The 25,424-nt window shown below is 35.7% G+C and overlaps 2 protein-coding genes across 6 annotated transcripts; one reads left to right on the top strand and one right to left on the bottom strand.

The window, feature by feature from the left end:
* Positions 1-40: 40 nt before the first annotated feature.
* LOC124536075 (suppressor of cytokine signaling 5-like) lies at positions 41-1,520 on the bottom strand. Its single transcript, XM_047112510.1, has 3 exons — positions 904-1,520; positions 415-708; positions 41-343 (listed from the first exon to the last, which is right to left on the bottom strand). Exons 1-3 carry the CDS (start codon positions 1,386-1,388, stop codon positions 199-201), a joined length of 924 nt encoding a protein of 307 aa, XP_046968466.1. The 5' UTR covers positions 1,389-1,520; the 3' UTR covers positions 41-198.
* A 514-nt stretch (positions 1,521-2,034) lies between these two features.
* Positions 2,035-23,245, top strand: LOC124536073 (F-actin-uncapping protein LRRC16A). 5 transcript variants are annotated; one of them, XR_006966862.1, is made up of 28 exons: positions 2,035-2,316; positions 2,422-2,519; positions 3,180-3,230; positions 4,010-4,118; positions 4,499-4,602; positions 7,113-7,225; positions 7,304-7,393; positions 8,321-8,586; positions 9,234-9,421; positions 9,862-9,939; positions 11,521-11,705; positions 12,289-12,440; positions 13,971-14,086; positions 14,159-14,230; positions 14,342-14,513; positions 14,716-14,851; positions 14,925-15,117; positions 15,625-15,743; positions 15,964-16,084; positions 16,665-16,839; positions 17,279-17,350; positions 17,851-18,040; positions 18,131-18,177; positions 18,272-18,367; positions 19,562-19,648; positions 20,049-20,175; positions 21,237-21,269; positions 21,908-23,245. XR_006966862.1 is itself a non-coding variant. In XM_047112503.1 (28 exons), exons 1-28 carry the CDS (start codon positions 2,256-2,258, stop codon positions 21,922-21,924), a joined length of 3,204 nt encoding a protein of 1,067 aa, XP_046968459.1. In that variant the 5' UTR covers positions 2,035-2,255; the 3' UTR covers positions 21,925-23,245. The 5 variants fall into 5 exon arrangements, 4 of the variants coding, with proteins under 4 accessions (XP_046968459.1, XP_046968461.1, XP_046968460.1 ...); XM_047112503.1 differs by having other exon boundaries at positions 20,049-20,111; XM_047112505.1 differs by lacking the exon at positions 19,562-19,648 and having other exon boundaries at positions 20,049-20,111.
* Positions 23,246-25,424: the final 2,179 nt, after the last annotated feature.

The following is a 25,424-nucleotide window of genomic DNA, read 5'->3' as shown; positions in this document are numbered from 1 at the left end:
ATGAATTAAAAAATACAAACCAATGATTTACAGTAATTATTGATTTTAATTATTGATTTTATTAAAATAAACTTTTTGTATAAAATTTATTAACATTTTACATTGTCATAAAAGATATGTATTGTGTAAATATATGATTAAAATATGTTTAGTGCATTGAAAGATTAAGGCACTATTTATATATTTAATATATGCTATCTATAAAGGAGCTATGTAGTCACTGCCAAGGGAAACATAAGATATTAAATTCGAAGGAAGTGGTAATTTGTTCCATAAGTCTTCTGATACAGTTTGCCTTATAACAAATCTGCAGATCTTTTGTAATGAGTCTAACTTTGCAAACCTGTAATAAAATTGCATTGAGTATATTATCTTTTAGTTATATAATTTTTTTAAATAAAATATGATACATACCTATTTAATGGTCTTGCTAACTTAACTGGCATTGCAAATAAATTTGACTTAACATCTACGGTTGCACAATGTTCTGATATCCTGTTTGCTGGCACAAATGTTTCATTATTCAATGAAAAAAGTCCATCTGCATGTCTAAGCCTAGCATGGAGAGTACGTCCAACACAACGGAATGAAACACACAGTATGTGTCTTGAGTCATAGGAATCTCGTACTAAGAAAACATTATCATGTTGGCCAGCGAGAAGCTCCTCTGCCTCACTAGATGTTATGCCACCCCAATACCAACCATGCCTGAGAAGAAAAATATGTATGAGCTGTTTGAATTGTACATTTACAATAAAAATGAATAATTTAAAGAACTAATAAACAGAAGAAATATGTATTGATATACATGTTTTACAGTGTCAATAGCTTTTGTATTACTTCTGGATCTAAATTTTTGTTTTGACCTAAATTAATTTGTTAGAATGGGACTCTGAAGCTTACTTGGAAAGTTGACAGTATATGGCGCAACTTTCGACTGATAAATGTTGATGATGCCCCCTCAAAACAGAATGACCATCTGAATGTTGACATTTCATGTGAATACTTTCTAATTCTTCGTTTCTAATTTCATTTTTAGTAGTCACTATCTGCTTTTCTGTAGAGTAACTATCCGCTCCTTTGCTAAAATTACACATATATTCACCACCACTATTTTTATTCCCAAAGTATCGTTGTAACGATCGGACGCTTCCAGTAATGAAGAGTTTATTTTTCCAGAATTTTACAAACTTATTAGTATTAACAGGAGGTTTTCGTTCAGGTAAAAACACCGTGTTTACCATGTCTGTGTTATTGTAGTCCCTTTTGCTATCAATAGTTCTTTGTAAATGTTTACATTCCAGTGGTTTCAACCATTTTCGTAAACAACCAGTAGCTAGCCATTTACGTCGATTGCAGTGTGTACACCTTTCATAGTTTTTATTCATTTCTAGCAAATTTTCTTAAACAAAACGATGTGTTTGTTTTATTATATAAAAACAATATTTAGAACTTACTACATTTAACAAGTCAAAAGCAAGAACTTTTTTTATAATACACAGTCACAGAGTATGTTATGAATAAAGAAATAACAGAAGGAAAAGGAATACAAAATTAATACAGATAAAAAGAGATTTACAATTATACATAAAATATTCACAAAAATAAAAATTAAATTTAAAAGCACTTTTTGCTATAAAAATATAGAAAGGTATAATATTTATATTATTTAATCAATATAAGGCGTGTATTTATTTAATAGCTAGGTCCTTTTGCAATATTCCAAATATTGTCCTTATAAAACGAAAAAGTTACTTTACAATACGATAATAACCCAATGAGAAATTTTCATGTTATTATTATTTGGTCTTAGGTTTCTGTTAGGAAAAGTAATTAGTGGTATTATATTTAAGCATCTAATTAATTTTCTGTTCTACATTATATGTCTAATTAATACATAACTCGATTTCAGAAAGTATAATAATTTCTTTGTTGTAATTTAGAATTAACTTACCTTTATACAGAAGTACATTATATAAAAAACTATTGTTTTTATATATAAGTTGGTTCTTAGATTACATTTAGTGTTTTGAATTTTTATGCTTCATCTGTGGTTAGAAGTTTAGCTGAAGTGTATGCTGATTGGTGTTGTGAATTTAAGTCGATAATAAATTCTTCAATTTATTCGATTGAAATGTATTTTTCTTATATAATTTTTTTAAATAATTTTTACTAACATTTACTTTTAACTATTGTAAGTTATGAATCAAGTATGGGTGTAGTGAGTTATAATAAAAATAAATCTAGTTAAAGTGATGACATTAAAAAAAATTGTAAAAATGTCAACAAAATCTCAAATATCTACAGAATTAAGCGGTATGTGAAATTTAAAGTTCTAAAATTGTGATTTTTATCACTTAAAGTACTGCTTAGCCACACACAATAAATATCTACATATTAAATAATTGATTTTTTTTCTAGAGAGTATCAGCAATGTATTAGGGAAAAATGCCAAAATTCTCTATAAATCACTTATTCGGATGGAATCAAGAGGTGATAAAGTAGATAACCGTGTTTTGGTGAGTCATTTGACCTATATGATAATTTTTTAAATATTTGACCCATATAATTAAAACTTATATTCAAAAATCACGAATTAAATTAAATGAAAAATTAGGCTAAGAAAATAGACTATTCACCATTTTTTTTTTTTAATTAGAGTTATTTATTACAATCGTATCAATTAACATAAAATCTTAGAATAAAATATACCCAAATTATCATTAATCAAAGATGATAAAAGTTGATAATCTAAACCACTGTAACTGATCAATTTTCTGGACAATAGCATGAGTCACTTAGGTGTGTCTTGCAGTCTATGTATAGGCTGTTTATATGTGTGGTCCCTATGGAGCTTACACCCACAGTGAACAATCAGTGGTTAAATTGAGATAACAATAGTAATCTGTAATACTGCACTGACTACTAATCTATGAATGCTATGTATGTGTTTATGTAATAATATCACCATCACATAGACACCAATTGTTAGACATTCATGGTGAAAAAATAATCTTAATTAAATCTATTAAAACATTATTGTACCATGGTCCTATATTTTTTTTTCTATTATTGGAAATGATCCATAATTTAGTACACGATAAAATATATGTAGTAGAGATAAACCGGATCTTTTTGCCTTAAATTTGTTTTGTACTTATTGTTTTAATATGTTTTAGGTTGTTACTGCATTCAGGGTTTTTATAACAACAACAAAAGTGCCAACAAGGGTGAGTGTATCATAAAACTTTAATGGTAATATTTCTCAATAAATAATATTTATTTTTAAAATAATAACATTATCAATTATTATGCTTTTTTGGCTTTCAAATATTAACAGGAAGATTATAATAATAAATAATTTATTAATGCACTGATTCAATCAATTTATACCAGTGTTACTCGGGCTCAATTTTAAGCTATTGCTTAATACAAAAATTCACATACATTCATAAACCATGATAGTATCACACTTTTTGCAGGCAATTGTGTAAAACCAAATAACTCTGTAGACATATTTTATACATATCTACATTCTCATGTAATTGGTACGTTTGCTCTAGTAGATGTTCATTTATGTAGACATTCATTTGTGAAAAAATACAAAATCAGACACAAACACAATGATGTTCCTATTAATATAGTTCCTATAAATACAAAATCAGACACAAACACAATGATGTTCCTATTAATATAAAAAAATCTACCATATTTTTATATACATTTAAGCAAACAATATTCTTGAAACTGAATAAAAATAAAAAACTACCTATATGAAAAAGTCTCGGAGATTTATAAAGAATTATGATTATTGAATTTACTTTTATAAAATAGTTATCTGTAATATGTCATATGCATCATTGTTTATTTACTAAACATAATACAAAGACATATTATATAACAAAACATTTTTCTAATCTCCTTATTGTATCTTGTGTGGTATAAACATAATAATGCCGTCATGAATAAACAAAACTTGTTTATATTTTGATAATTTTACTTCTTCCAGATTGACAATGGATTTCACTTGATGGAAATAGAAGCTTTAGAGAGTAAGAAGGCGAATCATTTGTCGATAACGCTAATCCACGAGCACAAACCAGTGTCGATCCTAATAGGTAAGCCACAGATTGACCATTGTTTGCTAATTTCGACCTTGACACGGAATAATGAATCATTATTTAATTTTTTATTTCTAACTTGTAATTATAGGGAAAAGCCAAACAGTCAACATACAATGATGATTTTTATAACAGAAATAAATGTCTCTGTTAAATTCTAAAATATTATTTAATAATTATTAAATGGTTAGTGTTTGTGTCAAAATAATATTTCATTAGATTTTTATTTTTGAGATTTTTAAGATTCTTGATTAAATGTACGTACTTTATGCTAATACGATATTATAAAAGTAGGTTATCGTATGTACGATATAAGAAATGAAAACTAATGAACGTAATGAAATACTTGAGTAATAACAACGTGTCTTGACTTTCAGGCGAGGAGGGGACTTCCGAAGGCGTTATTAATGCTATTCACGCGCTGATTGCGGCATTCGATGACTTATTTCCTAATGTAGCTATGGAGGACATTGTTACAAAGGTTTGCCTAACACCTTATTATATATTCAATTTGTGTTTATTTTTAATTGTAAGCCGTAAATAACTGGAGTGTTTTTTTTTATTAGCTTAATTAGTTCGTTAACGTCGCTTCCAGTGTGGATATTTTAATTAACCAGTGTTCGTGTCTGGTCATAATTTTTTTTATTAGTGCATATATTAATTTGTATGCTTCGAACATTTGTATTTCTACTCGTATATCCTGATGCTAACTTGGGATAATTATGTACATATATATAAACCCTATGTTCATGGGTTTTGTCAATTTTATTAAAATATAAGTGCAAACATTATACACTATTACACACGGTCTATGACGTAACGTAATTGTTAACTTCAACAAAAAACTATAGTGACATAAAAATCTTAAGTAGTAACGACAGTCTTATTGTAGAATATTCAAAAATTTTCTCGTGAAAAACACATTCGTAGTAAATATCGAAATATCGAGCTCCACTAAATAAAAATAAAAAACATAGTAAATGTCCCGTACTGAATACCTGTAATGATAAAATAACCATTTTAATTTAAACTCTGTAATATCCAAATTCGACAAAGTTGCTTACGAAGATATGAAAATTCCATTCCAGTCAATGTATTTACTCTATAATAAGCTTATTCCGTTACTGAAACAGTTATTCATCTACGTCATGACTTGGAACGTTGTTCAAATAATTATATCAAAATCAAAAACAAAATAAACTTTATTCAAGTGGGCTTTTACAAGCACGTTTGTATTGTCATTTAATAATTAAGTGAAGCTACCACCGGTTCGGAAAGTAGATTCTACCGAGATTTATAGAGATAGAGAGTTTAAAAAATACAATCATATTAGCTAAATACAATTATATATGTATGCCTGCCTGGATGTCAACAGGTATTAATTCCAAGCTTTTTTATCATCTACAAAATCTTGTATCGAATAATATGCCTTTTTACCTTTTTTATAAACGAATTGAATTTACGAAACGACAGAGTTTTATAGAAATGCATATGCATTTATTGTACGTATAAACTTTCCTCTTGAATCACTCTATCTATCAATGAAAACCGCATTAAAATCCATTGCGTAGTTCGAAAGATTCAAGGATACAGACGGCGGGGAGCGACTTTGTTTTGTATAGATGCAAAAGAAGGTTCAATTTAACTTATTGCTCGTTTATCAAATAAATTCATATTTGTAAAATAAACAATTTGTTTAATTCCACTTACAAAATATTTTATAGTGTAGTGGAATTGAATAAGGATAATTAACATTGCTTTTGCTTTTAAGTAATAATATAATTTGTTTCGCTAATCAGTACGTGTTGCAACAGCTTTTGTAATGTGCTACCCGCAAATTTGTAACGTGGATTGATTATGAATTTCGTCAGAAAAATTGTATTAAAAAAAAAATTATTGTGTCGCACGACGCTAGCCTTTATCAAGCATTCTAACATTCTTGTGATTTTCCTCAACTCGGATTCATTTTTAATAACGATAAACAATGTATATATTTTTATCTATTAATGAAATAGTATATATGTATATTTTTATGTTACTGTAAGAGTTATAAACCTTAAGATGAAATCGTTTCTATGTATTTACACACAGTGAACCTTCTACCCAATAGCCTCCAACTTTCGAATATGAACAGATATCACTCATCTCAAACCCAAAATAATTTATAAATAATAATTCTGACTTTACGATATATCCAGAACCTTCAAAAATGTTAATAAATCAGTAACTATATATAGTATTTCAATAGAGCATTATTCATTCGCAAATTGAAGAATAATGTAAGTTTCTTTGTATATTCTAACAAAGTAGTGTTCTGTCAAAGTCATAGACATAGAGGTCCCATTATATTAATATGCCACTTGCCTCGACTAGGTTAAAGACGGCTCTTGTTATGAAGGATATGGAATTCATACTCCAATATTTTCCATAGTCCATTCCACACAACAAAACTAGTCAAATTAGCAATTATATCCGACGGTATACTAATTATAAATCGTAAATGCGAAAGTTATTCTTTTACGATCGAAATTGAAGCTTGGTATGAAACAAGCTTAGAGAAAGAACACTGCGGATTAACCCCTAAAACGAGATCGAACATGAGGATCTATGATATAAAACTAAATATGTAATCACTAGCTATACCCACGACTTCGCGCGTTGAATTTAACAAAATAATTAATGTAGCCCAAGTTACTCCATATTACATTACTTATCTGTCAGTGAAAGTCCCTTCAAAATCGGTCCAGATGTTCTAGAGATTAGCCGAAACAAACAGAGAGACGATGCATTTACCAAAAAGTGTTTATTATAATTTAACAAACAGGCACTCCAATTAAATTACATGTATAGGGTATATGGATTTCATAGCTACGTTGACTCATGTGATCAAAGATATGGAAAGAATGTTGTCCGTTTATCTTCTATCTAAAAATTGTGCTGTATTGTTTTAATAATAATTAATTAGATGTTCAAGTAAATTTATAATTTCAGGTAAATTTACTATTTCCACTGCAACCAGTAAGCGGTACTAGAAAACATTCCACGTGTGGTGATTTTTCGAATCAATATGCTGCCATGTGCGATCTCTGTCAGACCCCTTTCAGGTAAATCCATCGAAAATTCTAGAAATTTTTATATATTCATAATTCATGCAATGATAATTTTTTTTTGTGTTATTACAGAGCCGAGGTTGCTTGGGACATCGATACGATATACTTAGCGCATGATATTAGAATGCTTCATTTAAAAGATTTTGACCATTTGGATCAAAGGTAAATTATCATTTAATTTGAATTGTTTCTTTCTATATCATTTTTAAATTAACTAACCTAACTTACAAAAAAAAGTGTTTTTTATAATTTATTTGTATATAGTTATGTAATGAAGTAGCGATATAATACATTAATGTTGTAAACGATTTTAAAGGTGTTTACTGTTTATGGCAGAAATATATATATATATTTTTTAAACTACTTTGTATATCTTCGTAGTTGTTTATCCCAGTAGCTTTATTAAGTACATAAAAAAAAATGTCATATATGTATAAATCATTACTTTCTCACTACACAAGAGTAGATAAGATAAATAATATAATTATTTCTAAATCGGTAAGAGATAAAGTTAACTAATCAATAGTTGCTGCTTGGAATATATCATATACAATTTAGTATTATATATATTATTATAACATGGATAGATGTATTAAATTTGTTTTTTTTTAAAGTGCTGTAATATCGAATTGGGGCACAATCCTGTAATGATATGATATAAACTGTTTTAGGAAGCAATTCACCTGTATCTCGCTTGTGTAAAATTTTAAATGAGCACAGTGCTGTTTTAGACCCTTTTGGAGACTCATCAAACAAGTTTCACAAAAAAATATTGTCAAAATTGTCTGCTAACTAACTTATTCTGGTTATATTTGTATGTTATTATTTTGCTATTATTTTAATTATTGTCATTTTTAATTAACCTTGATTTACTAACAATTAATTATTTGTAAGTCTGTCATCTCCAACTGTATCTCTGCAAGTGGTATTCACCTTAATAGGTAATGCATTTAGTTTTAAGTTGTATTAAAATTGTATACCTTTGTATGTGTTGATGTACTTACCACTGGTGAATCTTAAATAAATAAATAAATATACAGTGTGGCAATAAATAAATAAATAAATAAACTTTGATGTCGAACGTAACAGGGACCTGATCCCGCTGGTGATGGCGCTGCAGCACAACACGTGGTTCGAGGGCGTGTGCGGCGACGGCGTGCGCGTGGGCGGCGAGGCGTGGGAGGCGGTCGCGCGGCTGCTGCGCGCCGCCGCGCCGCCGCCGCGGCAGCTCAGCTGGCGCGCCGCCGCGCTGCGCCACGACCACGCCGCGCGCCTCGGACACGCGCTGGCGCGCGCGCGCCACCCGCCCGCCATGCACACCGTCGACCTCTCGCAGAACCACATCGAGGACAAGGGTGAGCGCGCCGCCGGACCCGACCTCTTGCTCTTTTAACCTTTCAAAATCAAAATCAAAATAAACTTTATTCAAGTAGGCTTTTATAAGCACTTTTGAATCGTCATTTTACAATTAAGTGAAGCTACCATCGGTTCGGAAACTTTACTATACGGGGATGTTTAGTAAAACGAACATGTTTATCATACCTTAAACCGGAATATTTATTTAGTAGTAACATTAACATTTTCTGTTCCACCAACATATAGCCACGGGTAATGTCACGCTTTGTAGACCGCACTAGCAGTGTTGTAAGCTTTATCTCAAACGATTTCATTTAAAAAATCTTTGCTGAATAAAATTACAAATCATAAAAGGGAACGAACTCAAAACACCACTATTACAAAGAATACAAGAATATTGTAATGTTGTCTTAAATTTTCGCGATTATTACACATTTAAATAAAACTAATTATAACGGATGAATCGCGTATATTAATTATTTTATCATTATTTATAATTATTTTATCATTAATTATTAGTCACGGGTAGACAGTCTACCCGTGACCACGAACACTGCAAACGTCGGGATGTTTAAAAATAATTAATATACGCGATTCATCCGTTATAATTAGTTTTATTTAAACAAGTATTTTGTTTTGTTCGCAGGAGCCATCAGCATGCTCACGGGACTAGGGAACAACCCGGACGGACTGCGTTACATCGCGCTGTCGCAGTGCGGCCTGACCGGCAAGACGGTGTCGCACCTGGCGGCAATGCTCAACGACAGCCCTTGCCACCTCTCGACGCTGTCGCACTTGGACCTCTCACACAACAACCTCAAGGACGACGTTCACGTGAGTGTTTACTGAGGAAATCCGTCTCGTTGTGGACGCAAACTGTGATAATGATCTTGATGAATGAATGAATGAATGATCTTTGAATTTTTTTTTTTTTTTTATGGTATAGGTTAGCGGACGAGCATATGGGCCACTTGATGGTAAGTGGTCACCATCGCCCATAGACATTAACGCTGTAAGAATTATTAACTATTCCTTACATCGTCAATGTGCCACCAACCTTGGGAACTAAGATGTTATATCCCTTGTGCCTGTAGTTACACTGGCTCACTCACCCTTCAGACCGGAACACAACAATACTGAGTACTGTTGTTTGGCGGTAGAATAACTGATGAGTGGGTGGTACCTACCCAGACGGGCTTGCACAAAGCCCTACCACCAAGATAATATCGCAATAATTATTGAAAATCTTCAATAATTCTCTTTCTTTGTTTCAGAATTTATATAATTTTTTAGCTCAACCTAACGTATTAAAACATTTAAATCTGATAAACACGGAAACGACTTTGGAAAATGTAAGTAATCTTTATGAAATTAGTATTTTTAAATTTTCACTTACCAAGCGCTACATACAGTATTAAACTATAGTCTGCATTATATAATTTGTATATAAATATAGAGAGCTATAGTTTGTTCGCGTTAAGAATGCAGTGAGTTGTCATTGTTTACCGGCTTTACTCCGCCCCCTGACCAATCAAATCTTTTTTAACAGCAGGGTGAAGGTGTATGCATATTTGTGTTAAAATTCCAACAAATTATATTTGTTATAAAGACTAATATAATGAATTTAAAAAATACACATTAAAATAAAAAGTCGAATCGGGGTGTGTAATCAACCAAAATCCTAAACACTATATACAATCGTTTGCGAATCTTGCCATCGCGATGTAGAAATTTACATATTTTGACATAACGTCATCTAGTAGCTATAGGTTACATTAATTATTACGTGTACAGCTTGAATAAAGTAAATATAAATATATCAATAAACAAATTTTAAATTATAAAAATCAGTTAATAATTAATTAAATGTGAACTTGACTTTGTAATTTGAAAAGATTTGATTGGTCAAAGGGGGCGGAGTCAGTCCGGTAAACAATGACAACTCACTGCATTCTTAACGCGAACAGACTATAGTCATATTTGAGCGAAGGATATTGCTGATTGACAAAATGGTCCTTATATAGTTTATGAACATTTAAAACTAATTTGAATTGTTGATATGGCGGCACAACAATCATCCAAATTGTTACAGTGATCGGATGAGACCGATTATTTTCGAGTTAAATTATATTTTGAACATGTTACAAATTATTTTTATATGGAGGAGCCGGAAAGATTGTTTGGTTTGGGGTCATCCAGCTAGGATTATCGTTTATTTATTTTTCCATTATTTTATACTATTTTATTACATCATCTTCTTGACAGCTGCATTCTTTGTTTTTCAAACACGACAAACAGCGATTAATCTCACTAGCCATCTAGAATCAAATATCAAAACGAACCATAATATATGTTATATGTTGCCACAGAAAATGTCTAAGAAATGTATGAGTTTTATGGTTTTTGCGGTGGGACAGTTTTGGTAGGTTTTAAATCTAGGGTAGACGAATATGGAAACTGTCAATTACTTTTTATGAAAGCTGATGAATTTATCCGTCACTCAACAGTGACTTCACATCTAAGCAGTTAATGATATACGAGTAACGAAAAATCTATGTAAATAAAACAAGATTATAAAGTCTGCATATATGTGTGAGACGTCTAACGGTAGATAAATAAATAATAAATAAATATGAGACAACATCACATACATTACTCTGATCCCAATGTGAGTAGCTAAAGCACTTGTGTTATGGAAAAATTGTGAATGTGGTGTGAGTGGCCGCCCGCCGAGCCTGTGCGGGGCCAATCTGGGTTCTTCCACCTTGGCCTAGGCCAGGGTTGGGTACGGGCCTCGAGGCGAACCTCCTTACCCGGGCGTATCCTCTACGGTAGTGTGTGGCTACCGTGTCCTTGATTTTTGACCCAAAGGGTCAGGGTCCATTATTCGCGGGGCGGCGGTGCGCATCCGCAGTACAGTCGTGTCCGATCAGATGTGGGGCGCGCTGCTGCGCGGCTGCGCGGCGCGGCTGGCGACGCTGCTGCTGGCCCGCAACCCGTGGTCGGCGGCGCGGCGCCCGCGCGACCCGCCGCCCTCCTTCCGCCAGTTCTTCACGGCCTGCCTCGCGCTCACGGACCTCGACTTCTCGTATTGCAAGATGCCCCCGGACGCGCTCAAGTACGTGCCGATACACACTTTCGTATGTATAGTTTGTACACTTCATATGTCTTCAATTGATGGAGACATCCCGTTTGCATACTTATCTCCAGAACGAGGGAAAAATATAACTACTGTGGGTAGTTACGATTAATTCTACGTCGTATCAATATTCTATATCAGATTAGTGGCGAGTGTTTCAACAACAACAACGACAGCCTGTAAATTCCCACTGCTGGGCTAAAGGCCTCCTCTCCATTTGAGGAGAAGGTTTGGAACAAATTCCACCACGCTGTTCCAATGCGGGTTGGTGGAATACACATGTGGCAGAATTTCTATGAAATTTGTCACATGCAGGTTTCCTCACGATGTTTTCCTTCACCGCTGAGCACGAGATGAATTATAAAGACAAATTAAGCACACGAATCCGCGGTGCTTGCCTGGGTTTGAACCCGCAATCATCGGTTAAGATGCACGCGTTCTAACCACTGGGCGAGTGTTTAGCTCGTATTCATTAAAAAAAAAAAAAAAAGGAGGAATTAATCTGTGCAAACATTGCTTTGGTGGTCGCCGTGGGAGCGCTAACTCAGTACTCGCGTGGCAGGAGCCTGCTGCTGGGACTGGCGTGCAACGAGAGCGCGGCGGGCGTGAAGCTAAACCTGGCGGGCGTGCTGTCGTCATCGCAGGCGGCGCACGTGCTCGAGTCGTGCGTGCACGGCGTGCGCTGCCTGCAGGCGCTCGACCTGTCCGACAACAGTGAGCGCAATCAATATTAATGCCAAATGACTATTGTCCACGTCGCGCGTCGTCGTATACTTATAGTACGCGCGTCGTCGTATACTTATAGTACGCGCGTCGTCGTATACTTATAGTACGCGCGTCGTCGTATACTTATAGTACGCGCGTCGTCGTATACTTATAGTACGCGCGTCGTCGTATACTTATAGTACGCGCGTCGTCGTATACTTATAGTACGCGCGTCGTCGTATACTTATAGTACGCGCGTCGTCGTATACTTATAGTACGCGCGTCGTCGTATACTTATAGTACGCGCGTCGTCGTATACTTATAGTACGCGCGTCGTCGTATACTTATAGTACGCGCGTCGTCGTATACTTATAGTACGCGCGTCGTCGTATACTTATAGTACGCGCGTCGTCGTATACTTATAGTACGCGCGTCGTCGTATACTTATAGTACGCGCGTCGTCGTATACTTATAGTACGCGCGTCGTCGTATACTTATAGTACGCGCGTCGTCGTATACTTATAGTACGCGCGTCGTCGTATACTTATAGTACGCGCGTCGTCGTATACTTATAGTACGCGCGTCGTCGTATACTTATAGTACGCGCGTCGTCGTATACTTATAGTACGCGCGTCGTCGTATACTTATAGTACGCGCGTCGTCGTATACTTATAGTACGCGCGTCGTCGTATACTTATAGTACGCGCGTCGTCGTATACTTATAGTACGACACAAATTAGATGCAGCATCGGAAAATGCAATGAAAATAAAACCGATTACTGCCGATTTACACAACCAATAGAAATAGCTCCCAATCGCGCCATTCGACGCTATTCGTCGCTATAGATTCACTCGTCAGAAAAAACAAGTGCATGTTAATCGACGCGTCAAATTGAAGAATATATTCGGTCATATGATATTACAAGTTATTACATTTGTGCAAAGATCATATTCGCATAAGAAATAAATATTGATAATTTGGGATAGCGTATAGTACGACACAAATTAGATGTAGCATCGGAAAATGCAATGGAATGAAAATAAAACCGATTACTGCCGATTTACACAAACAATAGAAATAGCTCCCAATCGCGCCATTCGACGCTATTCGTCGCTATAGATTCACGCGTCAGAGAAAACAAGTGCATGTAAATCGACGCGTCAAATTGACGAATATATTAGGTCATATGATATTACAAGTTATTGCATTTGTGCAAAGATCATATTCGCATAAGAAATAAATATTGATAGTTTGGGATAGCGTACTAAATTCGGATGTGATCGGTTTTTACGAATTTTGCCGATGCGACATCTAAGTTGTGTCGTACAAGCTTTTTATTCATCGGATCTAATTTTCTTGTTATATTCATATGTTTCTATTGATATAAAATATTTTATTATGCATACATTTGAATATGAACAGATGCCACCCGCGTTTGTTCATATTAAAATGCATATTATTGTAGCCTCGTAAATATATTAAATAAATGTGAAACTTGCGTTATTTTACATCTGCTAATACTCTTGATTTATGAACAGGCATGGAATTCGAATTATCTGGAATAGTGAGGGCGATCGGAAAGAATCATTCAATCACACAATTATCTTTAAGCAAATTGACTGGAAAAAGGTCGTATGCGCCACCGTTAATTCAGGTAAAGTAATGTTATCAATTAAAAACAATATATTAATTAAGGAAATAGTGATTTAACTTATTCTGCTTCCAGGGTTTAGTTCACGTGCTACAAGAACCTGATACAGCTTTGACGACATTAGATCTTAGCGATTGTAAGCTTAAGGTAAAATTTATTGTTTTTTTTTTTACTTTTAACTTTAGCTGAGTAATTTATTAGACATATATTTTTTTAATTTATTTTAGTTTAATAATGTATTGCTTTTCTTTACCACAGAGTGATTTGTACGGTCTCCTGAACGCGTTGGGCGGCGCGCGGCGCCTGCGCACGTTAGACGTGGGCGGCAACCTCGCGGGCGACGCCGGCGCGCGCCTATTGGCCAAGGCGCTGCAGTGCAACTGCACGCTGCACACCCTGTACATAGACAGGAACGCGTTCAGCTTGCAAGGTCGGACCTCACGTACTGCTGTTTAAGTCAAAGAATAAATATAAAGTATAAGAATAAATCTTATGACCTCTTGTCATAGAATGAAACAGAGAATCGCCTTAGACGACGGATTATTTCATTTTTGTAGTATCATTAGTATCGTAGTATATTCCAATCGGGATTCCTTGCAATAATAACAATAATGAACGAGCGCTGCGCGCAGGTCTGACGGACATCGCGACGGCGCTGCGGCGCTCGGTGAGCGTGCGGCGCGTGGAGTTCCCCGGCTGCGACGCGGCGGCGGGCGGCCGCGGCGCCTCCGAGCGCGTGGCCACGCTGTGGCGCGACCTGCACGAGAGGTGCGCCCCCCCGCGCCCCCCGCGCACCCCGCGCCCCGCGCAGCCGCCCCCCCTAACGCACGCGCGCTTGCAGGCTGGCGAGCAACGGCGCGGCGGGGCAGAGCGGGCGCGTGCGCGCGCTGGCGCTGGAGCGCGCGTGGGCGGGCGGCGAGGCGGCGGCGGCGCTGGCTGCGCAGGCGGCGGCCGCGCTGCCGCCCCCCCCGCTGCCCGCCGCCACCGAGCGCGCCGCCGCCGCCGCGCACCATCTGCTGCACCAGTACCTGCAGGTCGGCGACGATACGGACGCTTGTTTGTTTAAACCCCGTGCTGTCCTCAGTACAGAGATATAGTATGACACAAATTAGATGTAGCATCGGAAAATGCAATGGAATGAAAATAAAACCGATTGCTGCCGATTTTCACAACCAATAGAAATAGCTCCCTATCGCACCATTCGACGCTATTCGTCGCTATAGATTCACGCGTCAGAGGAAGCAAGTGCATGTAAATCGACGCGTCAAATTGACGAATATATTAGGTCATATGATATTATACGTTATTACGTTTGTGTAAAGATCATATTCGCATGACAAATAAATATTGATAATTTAGGATAGCGTACTCAATTCGGATGTGATCGGTTTTACGAATTTTGCCGATGCGACATCTAAGTTGTGTCGTACTATACGTTATTCTATATATCTATTTATTATTGACATAAAAGTACAATCGGTGTGGTTTTAAGACAGTTTACTTTTCTTAAATTTAATTTTCTTGAATATAAACTTTTCCAGAGATGTAGCGAAGTTTTTGCCGCCATGGGTGGCAACGGTGGCGGCAGTGAGCTCGTGACCTTGCAAGCCGTGCGCGATGCCATGGCGCCCTGCAATAACACTCTACAGGACTTGCTCAAGTAATGTGTTATTAAATATTTATGATTTATTAAGTAGATATAATCACAAAATTGAATACTTTCAGTCAAACCTAAAGGAATTGTTGAATATATCAAATATTTCATTACTTTCTCATAATCAGGATTGCCTCAACTTGTTTACTAAGGAGTTTACATGTAAGGGCGCGTTCTAATAACATACAATCAACGTTTACTAACACTCAATGCGTCTACCGTGCAGCGAAGCGGTCGAGAGGCTGGCGTTGTCAGCGTGCGAGAGTGTGGAGGGCGCGGAGAGCGACCGCGGCCCGGTCATCGACCCCGAGATGCCCGACCTGCTGTCGCCCATCTCGCACTCCGGGGTGAGACTCGTCATAATAAACCTGATCCATTACATTCACTTTTCATTGCTTACATAATACATGGAAAACCTTACTTCATCATTGACCACACTATACTTGACTTACCTTCATAATATTCAACTTTTCTAACGCTTTCTTTAATTTTCATGCCATCACAGAAGTTGGATTATTTAAATTTGGTAAGACTGATGTAATCATCTATGTAACAAAATATTTTTTAAAGTTTAAGACCTTACTATTTATTGACGTCAATAATAAATAAATAAATAAATAAATAAATATGAGACAACATCACATACATTACTCTGATCCCAATGTAAGTAGCTGAAGCACTTGTGTTATGGAAATTAGAAGTAACGACGGTACCACAAACACCCAGACCCAAGACAACATAGAAAATTAATGGTAATCTACATCGACTCGGCCGGGAATCGAACCCGGGACCTCAGAGTGGCGTACCGATGAAAACCGGTGTACACACCACTCGACCATGGAGGTCGTCTCCATGGTCATAATAATAGTCAAATGACTAACGTTGAAGCGTCATTGAATCCGTGAGCACTGAGCGTGCGCCCCGCAGGCGACGCCGCTGGGCTGCCGGCGCCGCGAGCGCGGACGCCGCGTGCGTCCCAAGTCCGTGGCCGAGCAGCAGCAGTGCAGCAGCAACGAGATGCTGTCGCTGCCGCCGCTGCACGCCGAGGCAGCCGACGCGCTCGCCGACCTGCCGGCGCACACGCTGCGACACCTCGTCAAAGGTCTCACCATAGTGTTGCCAGTTGTGTATAGTAAGACACAAATTAGATGTAGCATCGGAAAATGCAATGGAATGAAATTAAAACCGATTACTGCCGATTTACACAACCAATAGAAATATCTCCCTATCGCGCCATTTGACGCTATTCGTCGCTATAGATTGAAGCGTCAGAGAAAGCAAGTGCATGTAAAACGACGCGTCAAATTGACGAATATATTAGGCCATATGAAATTACAAGTTATTACGTTTGTGCAAAGATCATATTCGCGTGAGAAATAAATATTAATAATTTGGGATAGCGTACTTAATTCGGATGTGATCGGTTTTACGAATTTTGCCGATGCGACATCTAAGTTGTGTCGTACTATACATGACGAGAAATGATCAAACTCCCAGTTCATACTCGCTCCTTTTAAAATATTTTATTAACATTTTTACAGGTCGACCAAGAAGAGCAAAAACTAGAGCGCCGACGCGACCCGTCACCGATCAATCGCAAGATATAGATGAGGGTACTATATCTTACTAATTAAACTCTAGTAGGCGTTACAATGACATTGAATACAGCGTAAATGCTATGATATGATATCCACCCAAGCTTAGTTACATTTCGTTCCGCCAATTCATTTTGTAACATTAGTGTACAACAACAACAACAGCCTAAAAATTCCCACTGCTGGGCTAAAAGCCTCCTCTCCCTTTGAGGAGAAGGTTTGGAACATATTCCACCACCTGTTCCAATGCGGGTTGGTGGAATACACATGTGACAGAATTTCTATGAAATTTGTCACATGCAGGTTTCCTCACGATGTTTTCCCTCACCGCTGAGCACGAGATGAATTATAAAGACAAATTAAGCACACGAATCAGCGGTGCTTGCCTGGGTTTGAACCCGCAATCATCGGTTAAGATGCACGCGTTCGAACCACTGGGCCATCTCGAGTCTATTAGTGTACACGTTAACAATATACGGAGACGGGAGACGTGTGAGTGTAGCGCGGTGCGGTCGCAGGGCTGGACGAGTTCTGGCGCGCGTGCCGCACGCCGCCGGGCAGCGAGGAGGCGTCGTCGCTGTCGGCGCGCACGCCGCTCACGTCGCGCTCGCTGCACTCGCTGTCGTCGCTGGCGTCCGCGTCGCCCGCCTCGCCCGCCTCGCCCTCGCCGCTGCGCCACTCGCCCACGCTGCGCCGCGACGACACCATGTACGTGTACCCTACCCCCTACTGAAATGGCTTGGGAGATTGTCTACTATTCATCGTTTCAATGAATTAAGTTACAAAAAATATTTACAGGTATAGCGTAACATCTGGCGAAAGTACACCGGTTCTCTTGGAATGTGGTAAGTTTTATATTTAGTCATGACCGAACACATTTTTAAATTAGCTATTAATAGTTACTGATTAATTAATTACTATGTTTTTTTAATTTAATAGAGGTGTCTCGATGCAAATCTTCGGACAACGTGGGCGTTAAGGCGGCACCCACCACGCCACCGCCATCGCGTTCGTCCGATAATGTCAACACAATGGGTAAAATTTTAAAAGAAATAAACGATATTGTCTGTCTTGTGTGGAATTATGGCAAGTGTTCGTCCAACACAACCCGAAGTGTGCTGTTGACACGGCTTATGTAATATTGTTTGACGCCTACGAGTGTACTGAACCTGATGTAGTTCATACTAGCACATGGGCTTTGACGCTTTGTTTTTAATAGGCCTTGTTATGTATATATGGCCTTATTATATTATTTAACATACATATATTTCATAAACAGCTTTAAATTTCAGTACATTTAAAATGAAACCACTGTAGATAGACAAAAAACTGATGCACTATGGATTTGATCCACACAAGTACTTGCTCTAGATTAGTCTATGAAGCAATATATATTTATTAAAAGTTAGTTTATATATATCAAAAAAGGGTGCATCATGAAGATTATCAATTTTGAAAAACTTTGTTATGAGTATATTATTCAATACAATAATACATTTTTTTCTTATTTTACACCATTTTCTCACATTAAATACACCGGTAAGAAACAACGAAGGAGCAAGGCTTGGTCTACGTACAATTTTTACGTTACTATCAATTTAGAATAACACCTGGCACTGCAATATGTATTATTTTCAAGAGGAATAAAAACAAATCTGCGTATCGGTGATAACGGGAGGGTTGATGTGAGCATAATCGAATCCGCTTGGCTAAACGTGTGTGTGACGCAGCCACGGACGTACCCGTGTATAGTACGACACAACTTAGATGTCGCATCGGCAAAATTCGTAAAATCGATCACATCCGAATTGAGTACGCTATCCCAAATTATCAATATTTATTTCTCATGCGAATATGATCTTTGCACAAACGTAATAACTTCTAATATCATATGACCTAATATATTCGTCAATTAAACACGTAGATTCACATGCACTTGCTTTCTCTGACGGGAGAATCTATAGCGACGAATAGCGTCGAATGGCGCGATAGGGAGGCTATTTCTATTGGTTGTGTAAATCGGCAGTAATCGGTTTTATTTAAATTCTATTTCATTTTCCGATGCTACATCTAATTTGTGTCGTACTTTACGGGCTATCGGGCGGCAGACGCCGGCGGCCGCACCATCGCATGTGCGCATGCGCCATATCTCCTCGCTCCGATGCGAGGTTAGAGCGTAGAGCGGCCGGCGTCTGCTCCCGGCGTGGTTAACGTGTGCGTTGGTGTCAGGCAACGGCTGCGCGCGCGGCGGCGGCAAGGCGCGGCCGTGGTCGGTGGCGGGCGGCAACGCCGACAGCGCCGCGCTCTGCACCACAGGTACCGCACCCGCACCGCACCCGCACCGCACACGCACCGCACCCGCACTGACCCGTTCACTTCATGAACTGTACCAAATCGCACTCACTTGTGTGGAGATGACGTCGAATTTCTGATTCGTTTTTGTGAGTGAATAACCATAAACTCGGCCGCGTCTGGCGCGATGGTTAAATTTAATAATAATATTGTGTTAAAAGGCTCAACAAAATGTTCGCATGGCAGTTCCTTGTCGCTTGGAATATTGATTGTTCGATTGACATGTTGTTTGTAGTTCGTTATGAAAATAATAATTGATACCGGATGTAATATGTACAATGTATTGAGAGTAATTAAAGTTTTCTCCGAGACTAAAATTTGAGAATTCGTTTTGTTGAGCTAACGTTGTGGTGGTGGTCGACAGAGGGCGTGGAGGCGTGCGTGGGCGGCAGCATCGTGGGCATCACCCCCGGCGCCGCACTAACCAGTAACATTACACACGCTATCCCTTACTAGCTAGCGCAGCCGCAGGCAGTGTCGTCCGCTTGTAGGTACGCTTGCCGCTTTCCATGTTCACTGTCTTATGTGTTTATCGTATACGATATACCGCTCCTGAAGTAAACCTGGACGGGTAAGGATCTTAGGGTTTTAAAAACTATTTTTTTTTTTATCATATGTCACTTATTTTTTGCCTTTCTGAATAAAAGCAATTCTAAGTTCGATTTTCTTTCGCGCTTACAAATAAATGCTGTGTAGTTAACATTATGCCTCTATGTGAAACAAGGACAAGGAGACATGATAAAAAAAAAACTTTGCTGAAGCATTTAACTCGCGATGCTCGGGCTGGATTGTGTTAACAAAATAACAGGTTATTATAGCTAAGCAAAGCACAACTGTAACCATTTACTTTAAAACTAACATATTAACTTAATTATACCTAATGAATGCATGATCTGTCTCATTTGATAATGTCTGTTACACCTGAGAACAGTGGCGTTACATGAGTACCATCCCTGAATAAAACACGAAGTAGATTGCTGTTATTTGCATATAATAAGGACAATCTTAGCTTATGCAACAAACTATGAATATAAATACACACATACAAGTTACAACTACAAATAGACAATTTTAATTATCAATGAGGCACTAGCACGTCGTTCAAGGGATGCAATACAAAAACCAATGTACGCCACTGTACAAAGCATGCTACAAAAATTGTGTAGTGAATATTTTAGTGAATTTATTATCTTTAGGAATTTTTACCGTACTCACGAGGGTTTCCTCAAGTAAATATGAATTTTGCAAAAGCAAGATATAAAACTTGCAAACTAAAACAAAACTATTATAATTCTAAACGAATTCTGTCAAATACCCAGTTGTCTTGTCTTGTCACGACATCGTATCGACTAAGGGAGTAGGTACTATTTATTTATTTTATCCTAGAAATGGGTACAATTTATTTTATATAGGTGTAAATAATTAATTCTCATTATGGCATGGTAATTTATAAGATTGGATTTTTTTTTCATTATTACTTTTTATTTTTTTAGAGAAACTGAATTAAACATTTTACTGACATTTTTTAAAGTGTATACTTAACAATTTTCAGGTTCAATGATGCGTGATCATCCTTTAACTCCTGGTAATTTTTCATAATATATTTAATAATATAAAAGTTAAAATAAATTAAGTAGTAAAGTTCAAATATGCATATGCAGCAGAAGATCTGTGAGTCTGAATGTTTTAGGTTTGAATTGAAAAGAGGGACCAAACATTTTTTCAACGAACCAATCGATCAACGTGTTTTTGTATTGAGATAGTTTATGGGCTGTAGTTACATAGTTTAATTAACTAAAATTTTTCTTTAAAGTCTCAGTAAAATTTATGTTAAAATGTTAAAAACTTACTAAACTGACTTTTCAGAATTAGCTTGGATAAAAAAAATGATTTCATTTGTGAATGCTCATAAGCCAATTATTATACATATAATATACATATAATAAAATTGGAGTGTCTGTTTGTAATATTAAAATAGCTCTTTTTTTACTCAATTCATATACGCGGTACATATACCAAGATATATTTTTTTACAATTTTTGCCTGTCTGTCCGTCTATCTGTTTGTTCCGGCTAATCTCTGGAATGGCTGGACCGATTTGACGGGACTTTCACTGGCAGATAACTAAAATAATAAGGAGTAACTTAAATTCGAAAGCGTGCAAGGTCGCGGGCACAGCTAGTCGGAAATAAACTAATCAAAATATATAACATTTGGTTACAGAGGGCACAGAGGCCTGAACGAAGCACAAGTAAGTGTGATGAAGCTATCGTGATAAGCTGAGCAGGGTTAACAATGAATCGGACTTTATCTCTCATGCTCACTATTGTGCCAGTTAGAAGTTAGGCTCTAGTTACTCATTCTTAGTCAAGATGACAACATACGCTGTGTACGAAGACACCGTTTCGTTCTTTCAATACTGAATGTTTTATAGTATTTAATTCTGCTAATAATTAATAGTTGATACGGCATAATAATTCCAAGTAAACGCTAGGTAAGGTATTCGAACCCTATAATCGTTTTTTATTAACTGTGATGAGTTAGTATTATTTAGTAGCATATTATATATAATATTTTATCGCCTATGTTATATTCTCACTGCTTGTATTGAGCACACCATGTGATTATTTTAGTCTCGCAATCTTCGAGGGAAGTTATTATGGCCATTTTCCTTCGAATTATCTAGAACATTTATTTTAAGGCAGATTATTATTGTTGTCATATCTTTTAAGTTATTCTTATGCATTTACACGCATGATTAAGTCCTTATTTATCCTTATATTATAAATCCTACACATCTAATAAATACATGGATTATAAAGTATAAGTAATTGATACAAAATTTGCATATATTCGAGAGGCTTGTTTTCAGCGTTTTTTCACGTTACTCGTGCCGGTTCGAGTGCCATATACCGTTGTTTGATTGTATTTTCATTGGCTGCGTGATGAGGAAAAACTTCGTTGCCGATAAATAACTAATTGGTCTTACTAGTCATATAAATAAAAGGCCTAAAGATTACGCACAACATGTTTTACAAATATTATATTGTAAGAATTACGAATATTTCTGTTAAAAAATTTAATGATGATATCTTCCAATTTTTACATTCCTTTTTGTGTACAGATTAAGGCTCGACTATCTCTAAAATTGATCAAGTGTGATTTTTTAAATAAAGTTCAAATGCGAGATAAATTTTAGACTACTGCAATTGCATTGTAAGGTTCAATTTTACGATACATTAGTAAGTGTAGAGAACTCGCCCCATAACTTTTAAGTGTTCACTAGAGTAATTATAAAATCAATTATTATTCATTTATCTTTTGAAAATAAGGCTGTATTTTATTGAATTTTCATGTACGTAAATTACTGATCGAAATTAGATGTATGATATTATACTATTATTAAATTATTTCATAGTATTTTTATATTCATTCCAATTATTCAGTTTTGTGTAGTTTTTTGGTACCAGACTGATTTTAGGTACTTTTATTTTATGGTGCAATTTATGTCTAGAGCGTTGTGATAATCTGTTTTAAATTACAATATAATATTATACAACATGACTTTGTTTTATTTCATCCTTCCTTTACATATAGAAGGAAAACAACCCCATAGTGGAATATGCCTGATTTAAAATTATAAGAAAAAAATGTGGTAAAACCACCATTTCATTAGTATATTGTAAGTTTTATACTCTCTCTGATAGGCGACAGCAACTCATTGTCTGGTTGAATTGTTGTGTATAAATCGACTGTACGGCATGTAGCAGTTCTCAGACTTAATTCTTTAATAAGGTATTTGCCAATGCGAATCATGAAGTGTTAATTATTGTATTTAGTAGGTATATATTATGAGTTTAAAAATGAATATGCACTAAAAAGTAATAAAAATAATTGCGTATTAAACATATTTTTTGGAGTCCTCTTAAGTAAAATGAAATGAAAAATATATGACTGCTTAAAAGTCGATTTACGATTATATATTGTAGATATAAAATGGATTATAAAAAACAGTCAAATAGCGAGTTTAATAATGGATCCTTCTTGGGGCAAGGTATCCGTTTCTATAATAAAATTCCGCAGAAATTTTTAACTTTGCCGTTTAGTAAATTCAAATCGTTTGTTAAAAATAAATTGGTAGAAAAAGCATACTATTCGATACAAGATTTTGTAGATGATAAAAAAGCGTGGAGTTAATACCTGTTGACTTCCAAGCAGGATACATTAATTGAAATAATTGTATTTAATTAACATGACGTTGTATTTTTTAAATGTTAAAAAAGAGTAACTACTGAGTTTCTTGCCGGTTTTTCTCGGTAGAATCTACTTTCCAAACCGGTGGTAGTTTCACTTAATTGTAAAATGACGATTCAAAAGTGCTTATAAAAGCCTACTTGATTAAAGTTTATTTTGATTTTGAATAAGTTAAACATCTTAGCTCCGAGGCCATAGTTAAATGTTCGTATGTACGACACGTACAAAAATATTTTATGGCTAACTACAAAATTAAGACTCTTTATATTAGGAACTGTATGTATGGTTTGTTTAAAATTCAAATTGTTGATTCAAAGTTGCCTATTTTGTACAAGAAGATACATATAATTTCATAATAGTCTTGTTTAAAATTGTAACTCTTAAATAATTATTTCTGATCTCGATAATTATTTAAGACAAACCCGTGAAACCTGTTTAAATAAAAGTCAATATTCGACACATTCATGTATTTAACAAAAAATATTTACAGTAATTGTGTTCTATATGAACAATCAAAAATTCGTTTTTAACTAGAAAACGAAAATCACATTTCCATAGTAGATAAAAATATATAATTCAAACATTTTATCCGCATAGTGTATCATAAAATAAATCCTGCAAAATTGTTTCACTTTGACAAACTACTTGGTACTTTTAATTACTATGAAACTTTTAAGGTTTCAAAACGTACCGCTTTTTTATTTCATGATTACAATTGCATAGCAATTTGAAGCATCAAAAAATTAACATGGATTTAATTATAACAAAATGCATTGTCGTATAAAATCAAAGTTGGTGGCATACGCAACATTCAAATTTCAAGGAATAAAATATTTAACATATATATATAAATAAAGTTAAAATTATTTTTATAATTAAATTACCAAAATCTGAATGATTCTCTGAATTAATAGGAAACTATTTTTATAACTATTTTAATATAAAAATAAAACTTATTTATTACTTTCCTATATTCTATTTCGAAGATTACGACTAAACATAATTTATGAAAATGTGTGAAGAATCTGAAATTTTTTTTAAAGGATAATGTTACCTAACTATCAGAGTATCTAGCTTAATATATGTAGGTATGTGTATTCAATGGTATGGCTGACACAAGTGTGAATTGTGAAATGCTTATCTTGATTTACAAGTTATGCCGTGTTAATATAAAATCGTATGGCAATCGTATTTGTAAAATATTGTATTTGAACATGATTTTAAATAATAATTTAGGAGATTAAATTAACACATCGTAGTTTGCAGAAAAAAACCAATACAAATATATCTTTGGTGATTATATAAGGATATTCATTTTTGAAAATTAAATTATTTAATTCCATATTCAATGCTGTTTATGGTACAAATGTCATGTCACTATAAATAGTGTATTATTTGAAAGTGTTAAAATAAATAAAGGTTACAAATAATGTATATTTTCTATGATAAACACACATTCGGACTAAAAATTTCAAACGAAAATTTC

The sequence above is a fragment of the Vanessa cardui genome, chromosome 16 (assembly GCF_905220365.1).
Source record: "Vanessa cardui chromosome 16, ilVanCard2.1, whole genome shotgun sequence".
Lineage (NCBI taxonomy): Eukaryota > Metazoa > Arthropoda > Insecta > Lepidoptera > Nymphalidae > Vanessa > Vanessa cardui.
Note: the sequence above shows the minus strand (reverse complement) of the source record. Positions and strands in the feature narration are given on the sequence as shown.

What these genes read in the sequence shown, in the direction of transcription:
- LOC124536073 (XM_047112503.1), top strand. Translation starts at nt 2,256, where the DNA reads ATGACATTAAAAAAAATTGTAAAAATGTCAACAAAATCTCAAATATCT. An exon ending in ACCTCAAGGACGACGTTCAC is followed by an intron (nt 9,422 to 9,861) that starts GTGAGTGTTTAC and finishes TCTTTGTTTCAG; the next exon opens with AATTTATATAATTTTTTAGC. An exon ending in GAACGCGTTCAGCTTGCAAG is followed by an intron (nt 14,514 to 14,715) that starts GTCGGACCTCAC and finishes CGCTGCGCGCAG; the next exon opens with GTCTGACGGACATCGCGACG.
- LOC124536075 (XM_047112510.1), bottom strand. Translation starts at nt 1,388, where the DNA reads ATGAATAAAAACTATGAAAGGTGTACACACTGCAATCGACGTAAATGG. An exon ending in ATATACTGTCAACTTTCCAA is followed by an intron (nt 709 to 903) that starts GTAAGCTTCAGA and finishes TTTTCTTCTCAG; the next exon opens with GCATGGTTGGTATTGGGGTG. An exon ending in TTAGCAAGACCATTAAATAG is followed by an intron (nt 344 to 414) that starts GTATGTATCATA and finishes ATTTTATTACAG; the next exon opens with GTTTGCAAAGTTAGACTCAT.